Source organism: Aotus nancymaae, unplaced genomic scaffold (genome assembly GCF_030222135.1).
Source record: "Aotus nancymaae isolate 86718 unplaced genomic scaffold, 86718_ANA_hifiasm-v0.15.2.pri h1tg000067l, whole genome shotgun sequence".
NCBI lineage: Eukaryota > Metazoa > Chordata > Mammalia > Primates > Aotidae > Aotus > Aotus nancymaae.
This window is the reverse complement of record NW_026988482.1, coordinates 26,391,762-26,412,892: the sequence shown is the minus strand read 5'-3', so window position 1 is coordinate 26,412,892 and position 21,131 is coordinate 26,391,762. Positions and strand designations below refer to the sequence as shown.

At 51.2% G+C, this 21,131-nt stretch overlaps 1 protein-coding gene across 5 annotated transcripts; it reads right to left on the bottom strand.

Annotated features, from left to right (window-relative positions):
- Positions 1-7,728: 7,728 nt before the first annotated feature.
- GRM2 (glutamate metabotropic receptor 2) lies at positions 7,729-19,897 on the bottom strand. Of its 5 annotated transcripts, XM_012460631.2 has the most exons (7): positions 19,809-19,897; positions 19,166-19,327; positions 17,587-18,171; positions 13,910-14,747; positions 10,215-11,290; positions 8,531-8,711; positions 7,729-8,309 (listed from the first exon to the last, which is right to left on the bottom strand). In XM_012460631.2, exons 3-7 carry the CDS (start codon positions 18,034-18,036, stop codon positions 8,236-8,238), a joined length of 2,619 nt encoding a protein of 872 aa, XP_012316054.1. In that variant the 5' UTR covers positions 18,037-18,171; positions 19,166-19,327; positions 19,809-19,897; the 3' UTR covers positions 7,729-8,235. The 5 variants fall into 5 exon arrangements, with proteins under 5 accessions (XP_012316054.1, XP_012316050.1, XP_012316052.1 ...); XM_012460627.2 differs by lacking the exon at positions 19,166-19,327; XM_012460629.2 differs by lacking the exons at positions 19,166-19,327; positions 19,809-19,897 and adding an exon at positions 19,328-19,354.
- Between the last annotated feature and the right edge of the window lie 1,234 nt (positions 19,898-21,131).

Below are 21,131 nucleotides of genomic sequence, written 5' to 3'. Positions count from 1 at the left end.
ACTGTACTAACAGTGAACTATACCAAAAAAAATTTAATCCCATGTATTAAACAAAAATGCTGAGGAATAATTTAATCCAGATGAAATATCTGTACATTAAAAACTATAAAACATTAATGAAAGGAATTGAAGACACAGAAAAATGGAAAGACAATCCATGTTCATGGATTAGAATAATTAATATTGTTAAATTTTCTATACTACCCAAAGTGATCTACAAATTCAATGCAATCACAATTTCTTTTTTTCTTTTTTCTTTTCTTTTCTTTTTTTTTTTTTTTGAGACAGAATCTCTCTCTGTCGCCAGGTGCCAGACTGGAGTGCAATGGCGTGATCTCGGCTCACTGCAACCTCTGCCTCCCGGGTTCAAGCAATTCTCCTGCCTCAGTCTCCCAGGTAGCTGGGACTACAGGCACATGCCACCATGCCCAGCTAATTTTTTTGTATTTTTAGTAGAGACGGGGTGTCACCATGTTGGCCAGGATGGTCTTGATCTCTTGACCTCGTAATCCGCCCAACTCGGCCTCCCAAAGTGCTGGGATTACAGGCTTGAGCCACCGTGCCCGGCCTGCAATCATGATTTCAGTGGCATTTTTCTCACAGAGATAGAAAAAATAATTCTAAAATTCACAAGAACCACAAAAGAACCCCAATAGCCAAAGCAATCGTGAGCAAAAATAACAAAGCTGGAGGCCTCACACCACCTGATTTCAAAATATAAAGCTGTCCCTTGATATCTATGAGGGATTGGTTTCAGGACTTCCCAGGGATGCCAAACTCTGAGAATGCTCAAGTCCCTTATATAAAATGGCACGATATTCGCATATAATCTATGTATATTCACCTGCATACTTTAAGTCAAAACAAATTCCCAAGAACATGCAATGGAGAGAAACAGTTCTTCGATAAATGATGTCGGGAAAATTGGGTATCCACATGAAGAAGAATGAAATTGGACCCTATGTCACACTATGGGTCAATTCAAAATGGATTAAAAACCTAAACGTAAGGCCTGAAACTGTAAAATGACTAGAAGAAAACACATGGAAAGTTTCTCGACGTTGGTCTAGGCAAAGACTTTTTGAATATGACCCCTAAAGCACAGGCAACAAGGGCAAAACTAGACAAATAGGTTTGCATCAAACTATAAAGCTCCGGTACAGCAAAGCACAAAATCCGCAGAGTGACAGACAATCTGTTGAATGGGAGAAAACATTTGCAAACCGTATCTGATGACTTCATATCCATTTTGGATTATTACCTATTTTAGGTAATAAACTCATACAACTTAATAACAAAAAAACCTGATTTAAAAATGGGCAAAGAACATGAATAGACTTTTTTTTTTCTTTTCTTTTCTTTTCTTTTCTTTTCTTTCTTTTCCTTTGAGACAGGGTCTTGTTCTGTCACCCAGGCTGGAGTGCAGTGGTGTGATCTTGGCTCACTGCAACCTCCACCTTTCAGGTTCAAGCGATTCTCATGCCTCAGCCTCCCCAGTAGCTAGGATTACAGGCACATGCCACCATGCCCAGCTAATTTCTTATTTTTAGTAGAGATGGGGTTTTATCATGTTGGCCAGGCTGGTCTCAAATTCCTGACCTCAAGTGATCTGCCTGCGTCGGCCTCCCAAAATGCTGAGATTACAGGCATGAGCCACTGCGCTGGGCCGAATAGACGTTTTTCAAATGAAGACATAAAAATGGCCAACAGGATATTGAAAAGATGTTCAACATCACTAATTATCAGGGGGCTGCAAATGAACACCACTATGAGATGTCACCTTGCATCTGGCTATTATCAAAAAAGATAAAAGATAACAGGTATTGGCAAGGATGTAAGAAAAAGAGAACCCTTGGCCAGGTGCGGTGGCTCACACCTGTAATCAGTCCTAGCACTTTGGGAGGCTGAGACAGGCAGGTCACCTGAGGTCAGGAGATAGAGAACATCCTGGCCAAAATGGTGAAACCTCGTCTCTACTAAAAATACAAAAATAGCCAGGCTTGGTGGTGGGTGCCTGTAATCCCAGGTACTTGGGAGGCTGAGGCAGGAGAATCGCTTGAACCCGGGAGGCGGCGGTTGCAGTGAGCTGAGATTGTGCCACTGCACTCCAGCCTGGCAACAGAGCAAGACTCCGCTTCAAAAAGAAAAAAAAAAAAAGAGAGAGAGAGAACCCTCATACACTGTTAGTAGGGATGTAAATTTGTATAGCCATTATAGAAAACAGTAGAGAGGTTTCTCAAAAAATTAAAAATAGAACTATTATATACATAACCCAGCAATCCTACTTCTTCCTATATAGTCAAAGGAAATGAAATCAGTATTTTGAAGAGATATCTGCACCTCCATGTTCATTGCAACATTGTTTGCAATAGCCAAAATGTGAAATCAACCCAACTGTCTACTGGCAAATGAATGGATTTTTAAATGTAGTATATACATACAATCAAATATTATTCAGCCTTAAAAAGGAAATAAATCCTGTCATTTGCCACAACATAAATGAACCTGGAGGATATTATGCTAAGGGAAATAAGCCAGGCAGAGAAAGACAAAAACTGCATGATCTCACATATAAGAGAGATCTAAAAAAGCCAAAATGCAAAAAACAAGAGTAGAATGGTGGTTGCCAGAGCCTGGGGAGGATATAGGAGTGGGGAATGTCGATCAAAGGGTACAAAGTTTCAATCAGACAGAATTAGTTCTGGAGATCTACTGTAGAGCATGGCGACTATAGTTAATAATAACATATATTTGAAAATTGCTAAGAGAGATCTTAAATGTTCTCACTACCAAAAAAAAAAAAATCCAAACCTACATGACATGATTTTAAAAATGGTTAAAAAGTAAATTTTATGTTAATTTGACACAATTTTAAAAATCAGTGGTATTTTTATACACTAGCAACAAACGACTGGAAAATGAAATGATACTTTAAAAAACTATTTCCAGAGGACAAGGAAGGCAGATCACTTGAAGTCTGGAGACCAGCCTGGCCAACACGGCGAAACCCCCTCTCTACTAAAAATACAAAAATTAGCCAGGTGTGGTGGCAGGTGCCTGTAGTCCCAGCTACTCAGGAGGCTGAGGCAGGAGAATTGCTTGAACCCGGGAGGCAGAGGTTGCAGTGAGCTGAGATCATGCCACTGCACTCCAGCCTGGGGTACAGAGCCAGACTCCGTCTCAAAAAACAAAAAATTTACTATAAAGCTACAGTAATTAAGACAACGTGGTGTTTATTGGATAAACAAATAGATTGACAAACCACAACAGAATCCAGAAATAGACCCACCCACTTATGGTCAACCGATTTAAATCAAGGATGCCAGTATAATTTAGTGGGAGGAAAGAGAGTCTTCAGCAAACAATACTGGAACAACGAAATATCTATATGGGTAAAAAAAAATACTGACCCCTATCTCACCCATAACAATTAATATGAGAAGGACCAAAGACCTAAATCTAAAAACTATTATGTTTCTTTAAAAAATCAGGGCCAGGCTTAGTGGCTCACGGCTGTAATATCAACAGTTCAGGAGGCCAAGGCAGGAGGATCACTTGAGGCTGGGAGTTTGAGACTGCAGTGAGCCCTGATATTGCTGCTGCACTCCTACCTGGGAGAGAGAGCAAGACTCTGTCTCTATATTAAAAAGAGAGAAAGGAGGAAGGAAAGAAGAAAGGAAGGAAGGAAGAAATGAAGGAAAGAAGGAAGAAAGAAAGGAAGGAAGGAAAGAGAGAGAGAAAAAAACAAAGGGAGAGAAAGGGAGGGAGGAAGAAAGCAAGGAAGGGAGGGAGCAAGGGAGGGAGAAAGAGGAGAGGGGAGGGGAGGGGAGGGAAGCGAAAGAAAGAATCAGGAGAGAAGTAACATCCATGACAGTGACAGAGTAGGCAGCTTCAAGGACCCACCCCTCCCCAGGCATGCTTAAGTATGGTGTCTGCCTGGTTCCCATTGTTGAGTATGGCTGCCATGCATGGATGACGGGCATGCAGTCCACATCCCAGGATTAGGAGCAGTGTGCATCGGACCTGCTTGGGCCAGCAGACCCCCGCTTTCCCCAGGAGATGACTCCTTCCATTCACATTGCAAGAAGGTTGACAACACAGGTCTAACTCTCCTCTGATCCCCGGAAACTGAAGGAATGTTTACCTGTGAATGTCACTCCATCCCTTTTCTTAAACTTAGAAGGATCTTTCAAGGAGGAAAAATATCTCGTGGTGCATAAATGTGGAATTCAAGAATTTCTTGTTTTACTTCTGATTCATTTTCTTCAATTAGAGTCAAGTAAAATTAAATCTTTGCTTAAAAAATAGACATATGGTATGATCCCATTTTTATGAAAGTATTTCTATCTCTCCTTCTATCTGTAAAAATGCATAGAAATATGTTGAGGATGCTGTACCAGAAATGTTAATGATGGTTATATTTGAATGGTAAAACTTGAGGTAATACATTTATTTTCTTTTTGTACTTTTCTGCAATGCTTAAACTGTAGGCAACATATATTGTTTTCACAGAAAGAATAAAGTAATTTTTAAAAAAAGAAAAAACTGACCCCCTGGCAAGAGGCCTCAGGTTTTAACGCAGCCCTATTTCACTTTCCTCCTTCTGCTCCTCGATTCCTGTCGCTCACCCTCAGTCCCCTCCATTTCCCTCTTCTCTTCCTGATTTCTCACACACGTGCACACACACATGCACACATGTGTGCACACACACACATGCGCACACACATGTGCACACACACCCTTTTCTCCTTCTCCTGCTTTCCCCACATCTAGCCTCTCCCACAGGCTGAGAAGTCCCATCTCTCAGTGCTTAGCTCCCTGCTGGCTCATGGGGGTAGGAGCAGTGGGCTCCATTCCTTTTTCTACTGGAACTGCAGGCGGAGACATCTTGAGGGGGTCTTGAGCCCCTCAGTGGTTCCTCCTTTCCCCTCTGCCTCCCACGACCTCCCCAGTCTAGGAGAGGAAGATGAGCAGCCAGACCAGGCTGGGAGAACAAGGGAGAGCGCTGGCCTGATTCACGTTGCGGAAAGGTTGGTAATACAGGTCTAACTGCAGCTCTGGGCAATGTCCAGCCTCAGGGCTCTGGGGTATGGAGGATTCTGAATCTTATTCCCAGCTCCATGTCATCCCTCAGCTTCACTTCTCGTTCTCAGCCCCTTTGCCCAATGTATCCACTTCCTCTTGGATTTTGGTGTTCTGTCTCAAGGGTCTGCTGCTGGACAGGGCTCAAGTGTGGGAAGGCGGCCATTGTCAGACTGCCCTTGTAACATGACTCTTCCCCTCTCCCTTTCCCATGTCAGGACTGGGGGAGCCAAGAGCAGCATGGCCTGAAGCACCCTTGCCCAAGCCACAGGAGCTCATGGTTCAGTAAGAGTGAGCCAGGCCCACCCAGATAGGGCAAGGGCTATGCTGCAGTCTTACAGGCCCAATGCAAGGGACAGGGGAAAGGATAGAAGTGGACCTGGGAGAGCTTTCGAACACAGCCATGGGAGAAACACCCACGTCCCACTGTAAGCTCTGGCTACCCAAGCAAAGCAACCTGGTAGTTACATGCACGGCCAGTGAATTTACCATGATGGGTGGCTCCCTAGGGTGGAAGAGAACCCAAAATGCTGGGCACCTCTGGCCCTCAGTCCCCAGAAGGGGAAGAGCTTCCTTTGAGGAGTCCAAGTCTAACACAAGCAGAGGGGTCAGTGTTTGTAGGACATGGACTATGGTATTGGAGAGGAAGAGATTCAGAAACGTAAAGCCAGACCACTCCATATCCCAGGACTCTCAGCCTTGGGATGGGGAAGCTGGTGGGTCTTACTAATGGTGCTAAGGACTGAGAGCTGAGGCATGAAGTCAGAGCAGCATCAGACCCAGACCATTCGCTGCCCACAACACGATAAGGATGGGTGCGAGGGATCTGTAATTCAGGGGTGTGGGTCATGGACTGAGGGGTATGTCAATGGACTGAGCCATTGATATAACGGGACAAAAAATAAGGAGGCCACTCTCACAGATGCAGGAGGGGGAAATGAGGGGGCAGGTGGAAGAAAAGAGGTGTGGCAGGCAGATGTGAGGACCGGTCCTTGGGAATTCTTCCTGGGCTTCTTCCCTGGCCCACAGGCGTCTGGCTCTCCCTGCTAGATGGGTGGGCAGGGATGGAAGGAGATTCTTCACTGGATGCCCTTTGTACCTTTTTAGCTGTGAACCATGTTCATAAATACTTGTTTTGTTGTTGCTGTTCTTATTTTACATTTTAAGGAAAATACTGCGGAGCCATGTGAAGAAGGGTTGCTTTTTGGGCACAAGGGGTTCAGCACCCTGTCTTTGTCTGTCTGGACACTGGGAATGGTGGGCAAATGTCTTCAGAGTCCAGTTTGGCAGGAAGACCCAGAAAAGGACATACTGGAAGTGCAGGCTGGGGTTGTGGGTACCCTGGTAACCAGCCACTTCGGGCAGCACCCAGGCCTGAGTTATTAGGGGATCTAGAATAGAGACCAGCCCAAAAGGGTTGCCAAAATTAGCAGAAGAAAATACAGGATGTCTAGTTAAAGTTCAATGTCAGACAAACAAGAAAAATTTTTAGTGTATGTCTCAAATGTCGTGTGGGACATATTTATACAAAAAGAGTATTCAGTGTTTATGACATTCAAATGTAACTGCACGGTCTGTATTTTGTCAATCGTACGTCCCAGATGTTGGCTGGAGAGGAGAAGCCATTTCTGCAATTTTCTTTGTTTTTGTTTCTGTTTTTTAAATTGTTTACCCAAATTTCGACAGCCTTGCCAGCCTGTGGATGCAAATGAGCTCACTCAGAAATAACAAACGCCCTGGGCTGCCAGCTAATGCGGGACTTTGTCCCTCTGCGCTATGCAGTCTGGGGACTCCTCAGAAGCTGCTGTTTTCCGGTTCGGTGCCCAGTGCCTTCTAGGCCACAGGAGGGCAGCGGTTACCCGGCCAGAGCCATGTATCTTGGCGCCCTCTGCTGGTGAGCCCAGACAACAAATTCTGGAGATGCCCAAGGGCTCTGGGCTCCTCAACGGGCCCACCAGGCCAGAGCTCCCCCCCGGGACTGGAGAAAGGCTTCCTTCCGGGCCTGACAGCAGATGGTGTCTCCAGCTGCTCCGCCTCTGCCCTCCCTGCTTCATCCACCCCCTCTCCCCACAAGCTCGTTCTGCCTTTGTTAAGTGCCCTGTGAACAGGCGACGTTCAGTCCATGCCTCCTCTTGGTTCCCTCTGCACCAAATGCTCGGCGTGGTTCCATGCATTTGGAGGATCCAGTGCCAGGCTGGCCAGCTGTGGAAAAGCCCACCATTCCCGGAGGCTACAGCCAGCTGCCCCTCCTGCTCCATTGCCCACACCATCCTGGAGGCTGGGTCCCCAGAGAAAGCCCTAGGCTGCCAGATGAGCCTGTTCATTCATCTCTATCCATTTAAATCCCCCACCCTGACCCCAGGATGCCGCTCCTTTTTTTTTTTTTTTTTTTTAATTGAGACGGAGTTTCGCTCTTGTTACCCAGGCTGGAGTGCAATGGCGCGATCTCGGCTCACCAGAGGCTCCTTTTAAGGGAGGATGGCTCATTCATTTTCCATCTTCCCACCAGGCAGGGCTGGGTCTGTCTCAGTGGCAGACAGGTCCTAACATCAGGCAGAGCAGAGTTGACGTTTAAACACTAGCAGAATGATGGCTGCAAGGCTGTGGAGGGTGTGAGGGGCCTTGCTGAGTCAAAGGCAAAGGTGATTTTTTAAAATAAAGACACTTTATTTATAGGTAATACAAAATAAACCACAGGACAAACTACTGTGCAGGGGGAGGGGCAGCCCCCACGATAACCACCCTCCCCATCCCAGAGTAACTTATATAAAAAATAAAAAAGGCCCTAGATGGGGGAGAGGGAAGGGGTTGGGCTGGAAGCACCTTTGCTGGTTAGGATTGGGGCCTGCCGTCCTCAGCCACTCTGGTTCAGGGCAGAGTGGACCCTGGCTTGCTCCTCTCCACGTCCTGGGCCTGGCCAGGAGGAAACACAGCTACAAGGGCAGTTGGTGGCCACTGCAGAGGCTCCTGGCCAAGGCCCCTGACTTCTGAGTCTGAAGAGTTGGGGTAAGGAGGTGGCTAAGTGACTTTGGGGGCAGACATGGGGTGGGCAATAAATTATTGCAGTGCTCCAGCCAACTTCCTCCTGGCCATGGACACGGGTCTGCGTTGGGTTCTGGGGAGCAGCCGTGTCAGAGCGGGAGTATGGGGTCTTCAAAGCGATGACGTTGTCGAGTCCACCACCTCACGGCCATTGCAAACAGTGGGGACAAACTGGGAGCCAGACCCTAAGAAAAGGAAGCCAGAGGTTGGGGCCAACCCCAAGGTCCTCCCTGGAGGGCAGGCAGCAGGTAAGCAGGGCTATGAGGGGAGCCTCCCCTCCCCTCTCCCATCCTCTCCTGCCAGTGTCATTTGGGGGGCACCTCAGTCCCAGATAAGAGAGCTCAGCAACCCAAGGAGCTGGGCAGGGAGAGGGGAACAGGCAGAGATGGCTGCTTAGGACACTGACCTTGGCCAAGGCTGGAGCTGGCCCTGGCAGCAGCACTGCCAAAGCGACTGGTGGGTGCCCGGTGGCTAACCACGTTCTTCTGCGGCTGGAAGAGGATGATGTGCAGCTTGGGCGCAAAGAGGCAGCCAAGCACCACGGAGCCACTGAGGCTGACCGACACGCACATGGTGGTGGTCTGTACCTGCGATGGGTGAGTGGGTGGGCAGGCACAGATCAAGACCCAGGCCTGACCCCAGGACCCCCTGCCTGAGCTGTGGGGGAGGACGTGGGGAGACTAAGCATCCAACACTGGGCTATGATCCATCTGCCAGGTCCCAAAGCATTGCTAGAAAAGTTGGGCACAGTCTCAGCATCAGACCCAGACCATTTTCCCAGGGAGACCAGAGTTCCAGCTGAAGGGGAGAACATGCAGGAGTGCGTGTATGCACAAGAGGGTGTGCATTTGAGGGGGGTGCAGGTATGGAGTGCATGCATGTAGGTGTGTGTGTATATCTGTGTAGGTGCATGTATGTGGGGTGGTGAATTTCTGCAGGCATCTGCGTGAGTGTATGTGTGTGTGAGTGTAGGGTGCATGGCTATGGATTCATTTGTTGGCAGGAAGAAGTGTGTATGTGTGCCAGTTGTGTCAGGGAATGTGTATGTAGGATATGTGTATGTGCATGCATATACGTGCCTAGTGTGTGTGTACAAGTGTGTGTGTCCATGCACGTGTGGGTATGTTGTGTGTCCCAGGTAAGTCCTTAGCTGCCTATGATTGGCATGCAAATGCAAATCATATGCAAATGCAGGCTGAGTCAGAGCAGAGTCCCTCCCCAGCCCTGGCCTCTTCCACCCAAGCAGGTGGCCCAGCAGGTGCAAGCAGAGCAGCCAAGCCCGCGGTCCCTGGCCCCCAGCACTGTGCCACCACACCTCTGTCCTGGGGAAGGGGCCTTTGCCGGGGCTTTCGCCTCAATTTTCCTGCAGTTCAGACCCTGCTCTGCACTCCAAAGCTGAGTGACCTTGGGCAAGGGATTGAACCTCCCTGAATCTCTGTTTCTTCATCTGTAAAACGGGAGAGCCATGGAGCTTACTCAAGTCGTGAAGATTAACCAAGACGATCCTCTTATTCAGAACCCAGTTCATCTGTCACCTCCTCAGAGGGAGCTTCCCTGACCACCCTATCTGAAGTAGCCATTGCCCCTTGGAGCTGGGGAGACCCATTGAGACACAGTGCCAGTTGGAACCAAATTTGCTCAGAAGCCACCAATGGGGGAACAATTTTCACCTGCTTTAGCGTTTCTCAACTCTTCACCCTGGACCTCCTCCCCTGCCCACCTTGCTTTATCTTTCCTGTCTTCCCTGGCTTCCTCTCTCAACCCCTTCTGCAGCTGACTCCTCAGTGGAGCAGGGCAGAACCCTATTCATTTGAACATATTTCTACACCCCCATCTCCTCCCAGGATACAGGATGACATGCAAGTCCTGAAATCTCAGCTCTCTCTAACTTGAGTTCCCCATCTCCCTGGGCATTTCCCTAAGCCCTATTCAGCCCTCCCACCTTCCCCTTGGGATCCACACAAGCTGTTGTCCCCTGAGTGGCCATTTAACCTCTTGGAGCCCCAGAGCTACCAGTAGATTAAATAAGATACCAGGAAACAGAGGGTCTAGTGTCCCACCTCCCTCCACCTCTGTGGCAGGTAGCTCACCCGGTAGTCACTGGAGGTGACGTAGAAGATGGGCAGGAATGCCAGCCAGATGATGCAGGTGGTGTACATGGTGAAGCCAATGAACTTGGCCTCGTTGAAGTTTTCGGGGCATTTGCGAGTCTTGAAGGCGTAAAGCGTGCAGAGCGCGATGAGGAGCACATTGTAGGCCAGTGAGCCCAGCATACTCGCATCGCGGTGGTTGCAGCGCAGCGTCACCACCTCCCGCCGTTCGGGAGCGGTCTCCTTGCCTGTGCCCGGCGCCTCCACCACCAGCCAGGCCACCACAATGAGCAGCTGGCCTGAGATAAGCGCCAGGCAGATGGCCACCTGTGAGGCAGGACTGATGAAGCGTGGCCGCTGGGCACCCTCCCGGGCCCCACCAAAGATGCGTGCAATGCGGTTGGTCTTGGTGAGCAGGGCTGAGTAGCAGACAGAGAAGGCAGTGCCCAAACCGAGACGCCGTAAGGTACACACTGCCGTGGATGGCTTGGCAATGAAGATGAAAGTCATGCAGTAGCAGAGGAAAACACCACCCAGCAGGATGTAGCAGAGCTCCCGACCCGAGGCCTTGACCACTGGTGTGGCATTGTGCCGCACGAAGACACCCAGCACAAAAAGGGTGGCCAGGGCACCCAGGCAGGCGATGGTGACGGGACCCACTGCCCAGGCATCGCCCCAGCGGATGTACTTCTGTGGCAGTTCGAAGCAGCCAGTCAGGCTGGCATTGGGCCAGTAGCCCAGGCCACAATCGGCGCAGGTGAATTCGTCTAATCGGTACTCATAAGGCTGGCATGGGATGCAGAGCCAGCAGCAGACCTCGCCCGGCTGCACACTCTTCACCTCATTCCGGAGACAGGGCTCACTGCAGCGAGAGGCAGGCAGGGGGCCGGCTGAGGGTGAGGCCCATGGGATGAGGCTGGTGTCCAGAGTCAAGCCTTCTGCCCAGTAGCCCACCTTCTGGTAGCGATAGCGCCCACCGCCTGCACGTAGATAGGTGAAGATGTTGTAGCGGCCAATACCATCACCAAAGCGGTCAAAGCGAACCTCGTTGTGGGTGTCAGCTGGACGAAAGGGGGCTAGGATGGGGGAGGGAAGGAAGAGAAGGTTGGACTGGTGTGCTACCCTGATGTGACCTCAACATCCACCCTAACATGGAACCCAACCGCTAGAGCTGAGGCCACCATTAGCCCTTCCAATCCTTAACCCAAAACTAAATCCTGTCTTGACCCCAGTCATTTTTCTAAAGGAGAGATGACAACAAAGTCTTACCCCTAAACTCCAACATCAAACCCCAACCCTCAATGCCAAATGTAATCCCAGCCTTAAAGCCCAGACATCTCCAAAAACCTTAGGCCCACATCAGTTCCCAACCATGACTCCCCAAATTCAGCTTTAGTACTTCCAACACTTTCCAACCCAGGTCCCAAATCCCAGCTTCATCAAACACACACCACAGCCCTCTCCCCAGACTCAGTGCTAAGGCTAAACCCAGTCTCAGTTCCAATCCTGTCCCCACTAACCCTAACAACAACTCCGGCTCCAGCACCCCTAGTTCTTTTTTTTTTAATTTACTTAATGACATCTTTTATTTTAAAAGTTTTTTATTTTTAAAGATTAAAATACTATACCTAATACTAGTTATATAGAATAGTATTACTAATGCAGCATTATAGTATCAGGTAGTGAGGAGTTCTACTAAGATTTTTTTTTTTATTTTACTTTAGGTGTATACTATATCCAGCATTTCTCCCCATGTTATCCCTCCCTACCCCCCGCTGTCCCTCCCCTACCCCCCACGACTGCCCCCAGTGTGTGATGCTCCTCTCCCTGAGTTCACATGTTCTCATTGGTCAACACCCACCTATGAGTGAGAACATGGGGCAGCACCCCCAGTTCTAACAGCCACCCTGGTACAGACTGAATCCCAACCTCAGTGGTCACCTGCAACCACTGCCATTCACCAGAATGTGCTCAGTGGCTGGAAAATCACTTCCTCTCTCCACCCCCACTTCATCCCGTGAACCCCACCTCTCCCAGCCAGGCTCTAGCCAGGATTTACAACCATCCCCTGCCCCAGTGAGAAATCAAGAGTTCAAGAAAGCAGAAGACATGCTTAAGGACCAGAGAGTGAGTAGCACAGCCTAGATTCAAACCCAGGTCCCCTCAAGCACCTACTCTTTCTACTTGGCCTCAAAGTCCTCAAAATCCAACTCTAGCCCTACCGTAAATTCCACCCAAGCCAAACAGGCTGAATTTATCCTTGCTCTAACAACCCAGTCAGACCCGAGTCCAACCCTAACCCCTACCCTGATTGTAGCATAAGTCCGAATGTCAGTTCTATTGGAATTACTCTTCATCTTAAGCCTGGGTCAGGGCTTCCAAGCTTTGTCTCCCACTGTTCCCACGGTGATTCTTCCTGAAGCATAGTGATGATCTACAGCACTCATTTCTCTTAAAGCTGGCACTTTTATTAAAATAACTTTTGATTTTGGGAGACTTTCAGACCACCTTGAGTGGAAAACCAAGACTAGGAATAGAAATTTTCTCTTCTGCCACGTATGCACCTATGCAACAACCTTGCATGTTTTTCACATGTACCCCAAAACCTAAAATGCAATAAATTAAAAAAAATAAAAAAATAAAAATTAAAAAAAAAAAAAAAAAAAAAGAAATTTTCTCTGAAGCTAGGCGCAGTGCTACATGCCTGTCATCCTAGCTACTCAGGAGGCTGAGGCAGGAGGATTGCTTGAGACCAGGAGTTGGAGGCTGTATTGTGCCTGTGAATCTGTGAATAGCCACTGCACTGCAACCTGGGCAATATAGAGACCCCATTGAAAGAGAAAGAAGAAAGAAAGAAAGAGAGAGAAAAAAAAGGAAGGAAGGAAGGAGAGGGAGAGAGGGAGGGAGGAAGGAGGGAGCGAAAGAGAAAAAAGAGAGAAAGGGAGAGACAGAGAAAGGATAGGAGGGGAAAGAGAGAGAGAGAAAGGAAGGAAGGAAATAGGGAGAGAGGAAGGAGAGAAAAAGAAAGAGAAAGAGAGAAAGGGAGAAACAAAGAACAGGTGGGAGAGAAAGAGAGAGGGGAAATAGAAAAAAGAAAGAAAGAGAAAGAAAGAAAGGAGGAAGGAAGAAAAGAGTGAGGGAGGGAGGAAGGAGAGAAAGAGAGAGAAAGAGTGGGAGGGAGAGAGAGGGGAAAGAAAGAGAGAAAGAAAAAAGAAAGAAAGAAAGAAGGAAGGAAAGAGGAAAGAAAGAAAGAAAGAGAAAGGAAGGAAGGAAGGAAGGAAAGAGACATTTTCCCTGAATAGAGAGTGTCATCCTGATGCTCACCCTCAAGCCAGACTGATTCTGATTCTCACTGCTGCCTGAGAATGGGCTGCTTGAGGTCTCCTGGTCTCCACCCTTGGCAAGATAAGGAGACAAAAGGTAGAAGGCAAGGCCCAGGGAGGAGCCAGAGACCCTCAAAATGGCAGGACCAGGCCAGAGGTCTACTCTCTGGAAGAAAGCAAACCCTTAGCCCCTGCTTCAGTTGGAGTCCTCTCTGCCTAGCATTCTTGCTCTGGCTCTGATGCCAGCCACCCCTGGGTGAGTCCTTTACTTTCACTATACTGTTTCCTTAGCAAAGGAATGGAACCTGAAGACCTGCTTCCCCTCATCCTCTGACAGCCAGCAGGCCAGTGGACACTGGCCAGCACCATTACCATCAAACTTGACGCTGAGCACAAAGTCCTTGTAGAGGCGGCGCCCATTGACTGGCCGCATGGCATCACAGAGCCGGGTGGTGTTGGGGCAGAGAGCACGGTGCATGTTGTGCAATGCATGGGCCATGGCGTACACTGCATTGACCACAAACATGATCTTGGACTCCTGCTCAAAGGGCACGGCCCGTAGAGAGTGGGCTGCACAGTCTCGCTGCCGGAAGCTGCAGCGGAACCTCTGCTCCCAGAATTCGCGGAACCAGGGGTTCCGGCTGTTGTTCCAAGGGTCCAGGCTCTGGAAGTAGGAGGCAAAGTCACTGATGGGGTAGGAGGCCAGCTCGATGGTGATGGCACCCTCAGCAGCCCTCTCACTGCCGGCCACCACACTCTCCAGGGCCCCCCAGCCATCACTGGCCACCCAGGTGAAGCTGGCATTGAGGCGCTGGCTGGCAGCAAGCAGCTCCCGGGCATCCTCAGAACGGGTGAACAGGACAGCCACGTGGGCACTGGGCTTCTGCAACAGGGCTCGCACCACGCCCTCAAAGGCCGCGCGGCTCATGGCACGGCCCACTTTCTCCGAGGTGGCCACGCAGATGTTGCGGGCACGAGCCTCTAGCTCAAAGGCCTCAATGCCTGTCTCGCCATAGTCGCCCTCAGATGCCACAGTGGACACATAGGTCCAGTTGAAGAAGCGAAGAATCTCAGCCATGGCCTTGGCTTGGAAGAAGTCAGGGGGCACTGTGCGGGCAAAGTAGTCATAGCGTGACTTGTCACTCAGCTTGGCACTCGTGGAGGCATAGCTGATCTGCGGAATCTGAAATAGCCGCAGGAGGTTGGCCACCTGGGGGAGGAGTAGAGAAGGCAAAGATCAGAGGCTGAATCAAACGCTAGAGACAGGTGCACCCTACACAGCTAGCAGGTCTTAGTGTCAAGTGTCTGTAGGCTCAGTCCTAAGGGCTCCCTCTCTACAGGCCTGCACCCTGACTTGACAGTCTTCTTTCTAGGGTAGGGAGTTTTTTCTCTCTTCTGAAGGGCTGAGAGAAGACCCAGGGCTGAGACACCAGGGTCATGAGCTACACCTGATCCCCTCTGCCAACCCCTTTTAAACACATGGCAGGAGGGCCAAGGGAAGGCCTGGGTGGAGGGAGATTGGCACCTGTCTACGCTGGGGCAGAAGGAGGCACAAGATGGCATCTGGCTGCTCAGGGCTCCTCTGCTCTCTACCTATTTGAGGGTAGGTAGCCCTTCCCCAGAATCAATCTGACAGAATGATACAGAAAGAAGGAAAAGGTTCCCTTAAGAAGAAAGACCCAGATCTCAAGGTCCCATAACCCTAATAGTCCAAGGCTTGGTCTCCACTGGTCTCCGAGTCTTAAATAAACAAGGTTCCTGATCTACCACTGACTGCCTGGCACCCCATTGCCCACCCTCAGGTCCCACAGGAGTGGGATCCAGCCAAAGGCCTGGTAGAGGGTGGGTAGGCGAAAGCAGAGCATGGCCCAGATTCTACAGCACAGGGATGAGTCCTGTGTTGCAACTGGATACAGGCTATGGCTCCGACAGTCTAGGGCTCAATGCCTCCTCCCCTCCCACACGTTCTACCTTTGGGCTCCTGGAGTTGGCAAATCTCCCTGAGCCTCAGTTTCACATCCCTGCCCTACAAGGCTGCTGAGAGGATAAAAATGATTATGCATGGGAGGCCACAGTGCCTGGCAAAAGGAAGATGATAGGGACATGGGCAAGAGAGAAGGAGTAGTCATGAGGGGAAATATTAATAGGCAGGTGCAGCCTATGGACGATGGGCTAGCCTTGTGTTGATCAGGACAAGGGAGAAGCAGACCGCTGCAGAGGCATGGGCCCTGCTCCAGGAGGCAGGCAGCTCAGGATGGCAAGGAGATAACTGGACTCCTGGAGATAAATGCATGGGCCCTAAAGAGGACTGTGGAGAAGACATCAGCAGAGGCCTTGGAAGACAGCAGCAGGTAGGAGGCCACCCACTCATCCTTGCCCCCACCCAGGGCTGCAGATGTAGATGCTAGCATAGCCACATCTTCCCAGGCTGCTGCCTAGCCATCTCCGGTGACTGGGACTAGCAGGACAGATAATCTACTCCCAGCAGTGGATGGAGCTGCCAGGACTCCCCAACCCCAGGCCAGAAGCTGACTCCAGGATTCTGATTCCTCCTTCTGCTCCATTTCTCCTGAGCAACTGTTGCAGGACAGGGGGCTTGTCCCTCTCCCTGATGGCAATGGCCTCAGTCACTCTCCTAAAGGAAGCTGAGGCCCAGCCAAGGCCTACCTTATGTCCCCCAGCCCTGATCCTAGCTCCAGCCACATCTTCCAGCAACCTGTGCTGGGCACTTGGCAAGTGGGAATCTGAGTGAGAGCTAGGATCCAGTCAGAGAGTAAGAGGATCACAGCTGGGCACAGCCCTGGGAGCAGCAGAGGGGTGCCAGTGGGGCCAGCAGCCTCTGCTGAAGCTGAGCCACAGGGCACCCTCTTCTGGCACCTGTGGGAGAGTAGGAGGCAGAGGGCAGGGGAGCTGGCTCCCCACCCTTCCCACCCCCTCAGATCCTGTGCCCCTGAAGACTCTCCAGTACCCTCCCCCGACACACATTCTGTTTATCTTCCTCCAGACTCCCCTACCCTGAATTTCTCCTCTGGCCACTCCTGGCTTCTATCTGGCCACCCTTCTCCCATTCAGGCAGAGATGATTTGACAAACCAGGAGAGGCCCTTGGCCCAGAGCCGATTCCACAGCTCCCCTCCACCAGTGCCTTGAATGTGGCCCACCTCTCTCTCTCTCTGAGCCTTGGTTTCCTCATCCATAAAATGAGTTAAAAATAATAGCAGCTAATATCAACTGTGCCCTTATGACTTGCCAGGCCCCCTGATACATTGTGCATGGATCAACTCATTACATTTCCACGGTAAACCTAAAAGTAGGAAGCGTTATGGGCCAGGCACAATGGCACATGCCTGTAATCCCAGCACTTTAGGAGGCTGAGTGGGTAGATCACCTGGAGTCAGGAGTTTGAGACCAGCCTGACCAACATGGTGAAACCCCGTCTCTACTAAAAATACAAAAATTAGCTGGGCGTGGTGGCATTTGCCTCTAATCCCAGCTATTTGGTAGGCTGAGGCAGAAGAATCGCTTGAACCCGGGAGGCGGAGGTTGCAGTGAGCCAAGATCACGCCATTGCACTCCAGCCTGGGAGACAGAGTGATACTCTGTCTCAAAAAAAAAAAAGTGTTGTGAATCCGATTTTATAAGGAAGGAACTATGACACGGAAAAGAGAAATAACATGCCCAGGGTCATGCAGTTAGTAACTGGGAGAGCCAGGATTCAAACACAGAAGTCTGACTCCAGAGACCTGACTATGAGGCCCCTCAGGGCTGTTTAACATCAAGGGTAAGGGTATGTGTCTCTGTGTGTGCGTGTGTGTGTGTGTGTGTGTGTGTAGAGTGGGAGTGGGAGTAAGATGTTCTCTTGCACAGTCTCTAAAAATCAGCTGCCATTATGTGATTGGGGTACTTTCTTAGCTTCTATAAAAGCTACTGCAAGGAAGCTTCTAGTTTCCCTTCCAATGCACAGCAGCCCTGAACCCCTTTTCAGCAGGAATTCTGGGTCACCACTTCTGGCCTCCCTCCCTAGCCCCTACTTGGGGTACCTCCACATACCTGGATGGAGACATCACTGTAGGAGCCGCCAATCACACCAGTGATGGCAGTGGGAGCATCACCATGGGTGGCGTAAGAGCCATCGGGGCAGATGTGGCGTGAGCCATCGGCACCACGGCTAAGTGAGGCACGCACAAAGTCCAGTGCCTGCTCCAAGGCGTGTGTGTCTTTGGAGCAACTGTCGAGGATATGCGCACCCAGGCGCACGCCAGGCAGCAGGTGTGGGTCACGGTTGATGCGGTCCAGTGCAAAAAGCATGGCCTCCAGGCGCTGGATGCCACGGTGCTCATTGACAGGACCGCAGTCCTCTGCCGGGCCACCCTTCTGGTGCACTGGGAACAGCCCACCCAGCACCAAGTCTCCCTCCATGGTCAGCACCTTCTTGGCTGGGCCCTCAGCCACAGCGCCCCACAGCAGCAGCAGTGCCAGGAGCCCAAGCAGCGATCCCATGGCCCCAAAGGGGATGGATGGGTCCAGCAGACCTGGGTCTCCAGGGGATGAGATAGAAGCAGCAAAGGCAAAGAGCAGAGGAAACAGGGACCAGGAAAGGACAGACAAGAAGAGAGATGAGAAGGGACCCAGCTCCTGCAGAGATAGAAAGATAGACAAACAGACCAGGAAAAGTGGAACCTGAGAGCAGCTGCCCCTTCTGACTCCATCTCCCCCCAATCCCCTTTCCTAGGTACTCAGGAGCCACGGACAGGGTGGTGTCATTAACTAGGCTGAGAAGCTCCTGGGACTCCCCTGGGCCTGTCTCTCAACCCTGGTCTCAGCTGGGTGAGAGATGGGCCCTAGTCCCCTACCAAAATCAGCAGTGGGGAGGGATGCAAAGAGTGAAGGCCCAGGCAGAGGACAGGAGACCTCAGCCAATGCTCACCCCTCTGTAAATCAAAGGGTGTCCAAGACCAGCACAAAACTCCCAGGACAACAATGCCAATACCTTTGGAACAGTCTATGTTAGAGTTACAAACTCAGAGGTCTCCATCCTGAGCCTTGGATTTCCAGACAGAAGGACCCATCAGGGAAGAATCTCTAAGGGACAGTCTCCAACCCATGGGGAGACTGGAGCCTATGTGAACACCCAAGAGTCCTAGCCTTTGGTTCTTAAAAAGCCATCCCCACAGTGTCCTAACTGAGGAAGGGAAAGAGACCCTAAGCCCTGGGAATGAGACAGCAAGGTAGAAAGGCTGGTCCCAGGGAGGGTACCCAAGTGGTCAAAGGTCCTAAGTCAACAGGGCAAGCAGATGTTCGCGTATGTGTGTGTCAGGGTTGGGGGACAGAATCTCCAAACAGTGCTGAGGGTGAGAGTGTGGGACTCCCTAGCTCTATGTAGAATGCTGTTTGAGACTTTGTGCCTTTGTTTTCTCTTCACTCCAAACCCAGCAGAGAAAGTCACCATTTCCAATCTCCCCATTCTCAGCTTCAGGGACCTGCCCACCCTAGCCATGACCCTCAGAAACCCCCTCCCTGTCTCTTCCCCCCTGCAGCCTATCATTTGTACTCCAGTTGCCTTCCCAAATACACCCCACAAAGGCTCTCACAATCACACAGGCTTGGAAAGGCTGGGAGAAGGCTATACCTCTTTCCTCAGAACAGGAAAGGAAACAGTTTGAAGAAGGGCAGCAACTAATTCAAGGACCCCATGTGCTGGCCACAGAGGCTGAGGCTCCTCACTTTGCTCCCTCAGCTCCCAGGGCAGGGGCACTGGGCTCCTCTGGGGATCAGGAAAGAAGCAGCTCACCTAGGCAAGCGAAGGAGAAGCAGGAAGGAAGATCAGCGCAGATGGGGACAGGGACCCAGGTGGGGGCTGAGGCCAAAACTGGTCAAGTCGCAAGCCTCCCACAGGGGAGGCCCAGACGGAAGCTCAGAGGCAGGAAAAGGACAGAAACCCAGAGTCAGGCAGGCAGGGACCTGGGCCACAAAATCTGGGCAGGGAGAGAACGAGCCTGAGAGGTTGAGACAAAGACAGAGGCACAGACAGAAAGAAGGACCAGAGGACGTTGGAGCAGGAGGAACGGGGAAGCGCGATTCGGAGCCTGCGTTTTCTGGGGAAGAAAGGCGGGACACCCGGGGCTGTCTTCCCGCTTCCCGGAGCTCCCAGGGAGCGCTGTCTGGACACCCCGGCGTGGGCGCCCCACAACTCAAGGGCCTGCGGGGCCCTGGGATGTGAGGTCAGGGCCAAAAAGGTTGGCAGCGGTAGCGGCACCACCGGCTCACCCTACCTGGTGCGCTCGGCTCTGGCGCGGAGAGAATCGGAGTGGAGCGGGCGGGGGACGTGGGGCTCTGGCTCCCGCTCGCTCGCTTGCTAGCTGGTTCTGCACTCTCCGCCCGCCCGCTCGCCCCGCCGCTTTCAATCGCGGCCTGCCCCGCCCCCGGCCCCGGCCCGCCCCCAGCCCCTCCTCCGTTCCTCCCGACTCTGACTCCAGGTCTCCAGCTCCCAACCCGGCCTCCACCAGCCTCTGGACCCTCCATGCTCCCGCTCTTCTTGGGACCTCCGGGCCTGGAGCTGTCCACATCGTGGTGCTGAATCTCCGAGCGCTCTCCCTCTGTGCTGGAGCAGATGCTTGGTGGCCCACTCCGCCCCATTATCAGACTACCACCTAGAGAGTACAGGTCGGGGAAGGGGGAATGCCACGGGGCACGGGGTGAGGAAGGTCACTGCGCCCCAACAGATGCACATAGCGCTACTGCAGAGTGGAGGAGCTGGCCCTAGCGTCAAGGGGTACCTCTGGGGGATAGGTAAATGGGCACGTGGGAAACAGGTGGAGTCTATTCTCCCCACCCAATGACCAGCTGGGTCCACATCCCAGGCCTGAGGTGGGGGCATGTGTCCTCAGCCCCTTCTGAGAGCTGGAGCCTAAGCTAGAGCCTCATTAAGAGGAAAAGATTGAGGAAAGGGGAGGTCAGAGGAGAGTGGGGGTCCCCTTCCTTCCTGCAGATGCCCTTTAAACATGCCACCCATGTAAAACTCCCATGTAAAAAGGGTATTTAAGCAAGGAGATAGCAACCTGCAGAACGAAGTACTAGGGTCAACCCTGAGGGAGTGTTAGGGATGGCAGGGGGATTTGGAAGGGGAGGGGCCTGGGGAAAGACTTCTGGAACTGGCTGCTGCGTAGGAGAGAGTGAAAGCTGGAGCCCAAGCGGAGGGAGGACAGCTCTGAGAAGATGCAACACCCCTGATTAGAGGGTAGTGGGTAAGCTGTAGTGCCAGACTGTGCTGAAGGAATGGGGATTAAAGAGCCTGTGCTATCTGCCCTAACATGTACACACACTAACAAGTGCCAAGGGGCATGGCATCCCTACACACATTCCCCTGACACTGCCCTTTCCTCCACAGGTGTCGGTGGAAGCAAGGCCAGCTCAGATACATGCTAATGAACATGCCAAGCCCAGACCCCTCAGGCACACACCCCCACATATGCAAGTGGCAGTCTGTAGGGGGGCAGGGATGATCACCAAGGACAAGCCTTTTCCCTGGACACAGAAACCCGGTGCCCCACTGCTGTGGAAAGAATACAGTTTTGAAACAAAACAGACACATCAAA

Excerpts from the sequence above, each read along its gene's own strand:
- GRM2 (XM_012460631.2), bottom strand. The coding sequence starts at position 18,036 with ATGGGATCGCTGCTTGGGCTCCTGGCACTGCTGCTGCTGTGGGGCGCT. Across the intron at positions 11,291-13,909 it reads GCTCAGCGTCAAGTTTGATG|CCCCCTTTCGTCCAGCTGAC; the intron begins GTAATGGTGCTG and ends CCCCCATCCTAG. Across the intron at positions 8,712-10,214 it reads TCACCTCCAGTGACTACCGG|GTACAGACCACCACCATGTG; the intron begins GTGAGCTACCTG and ends CACCCATCGCAG.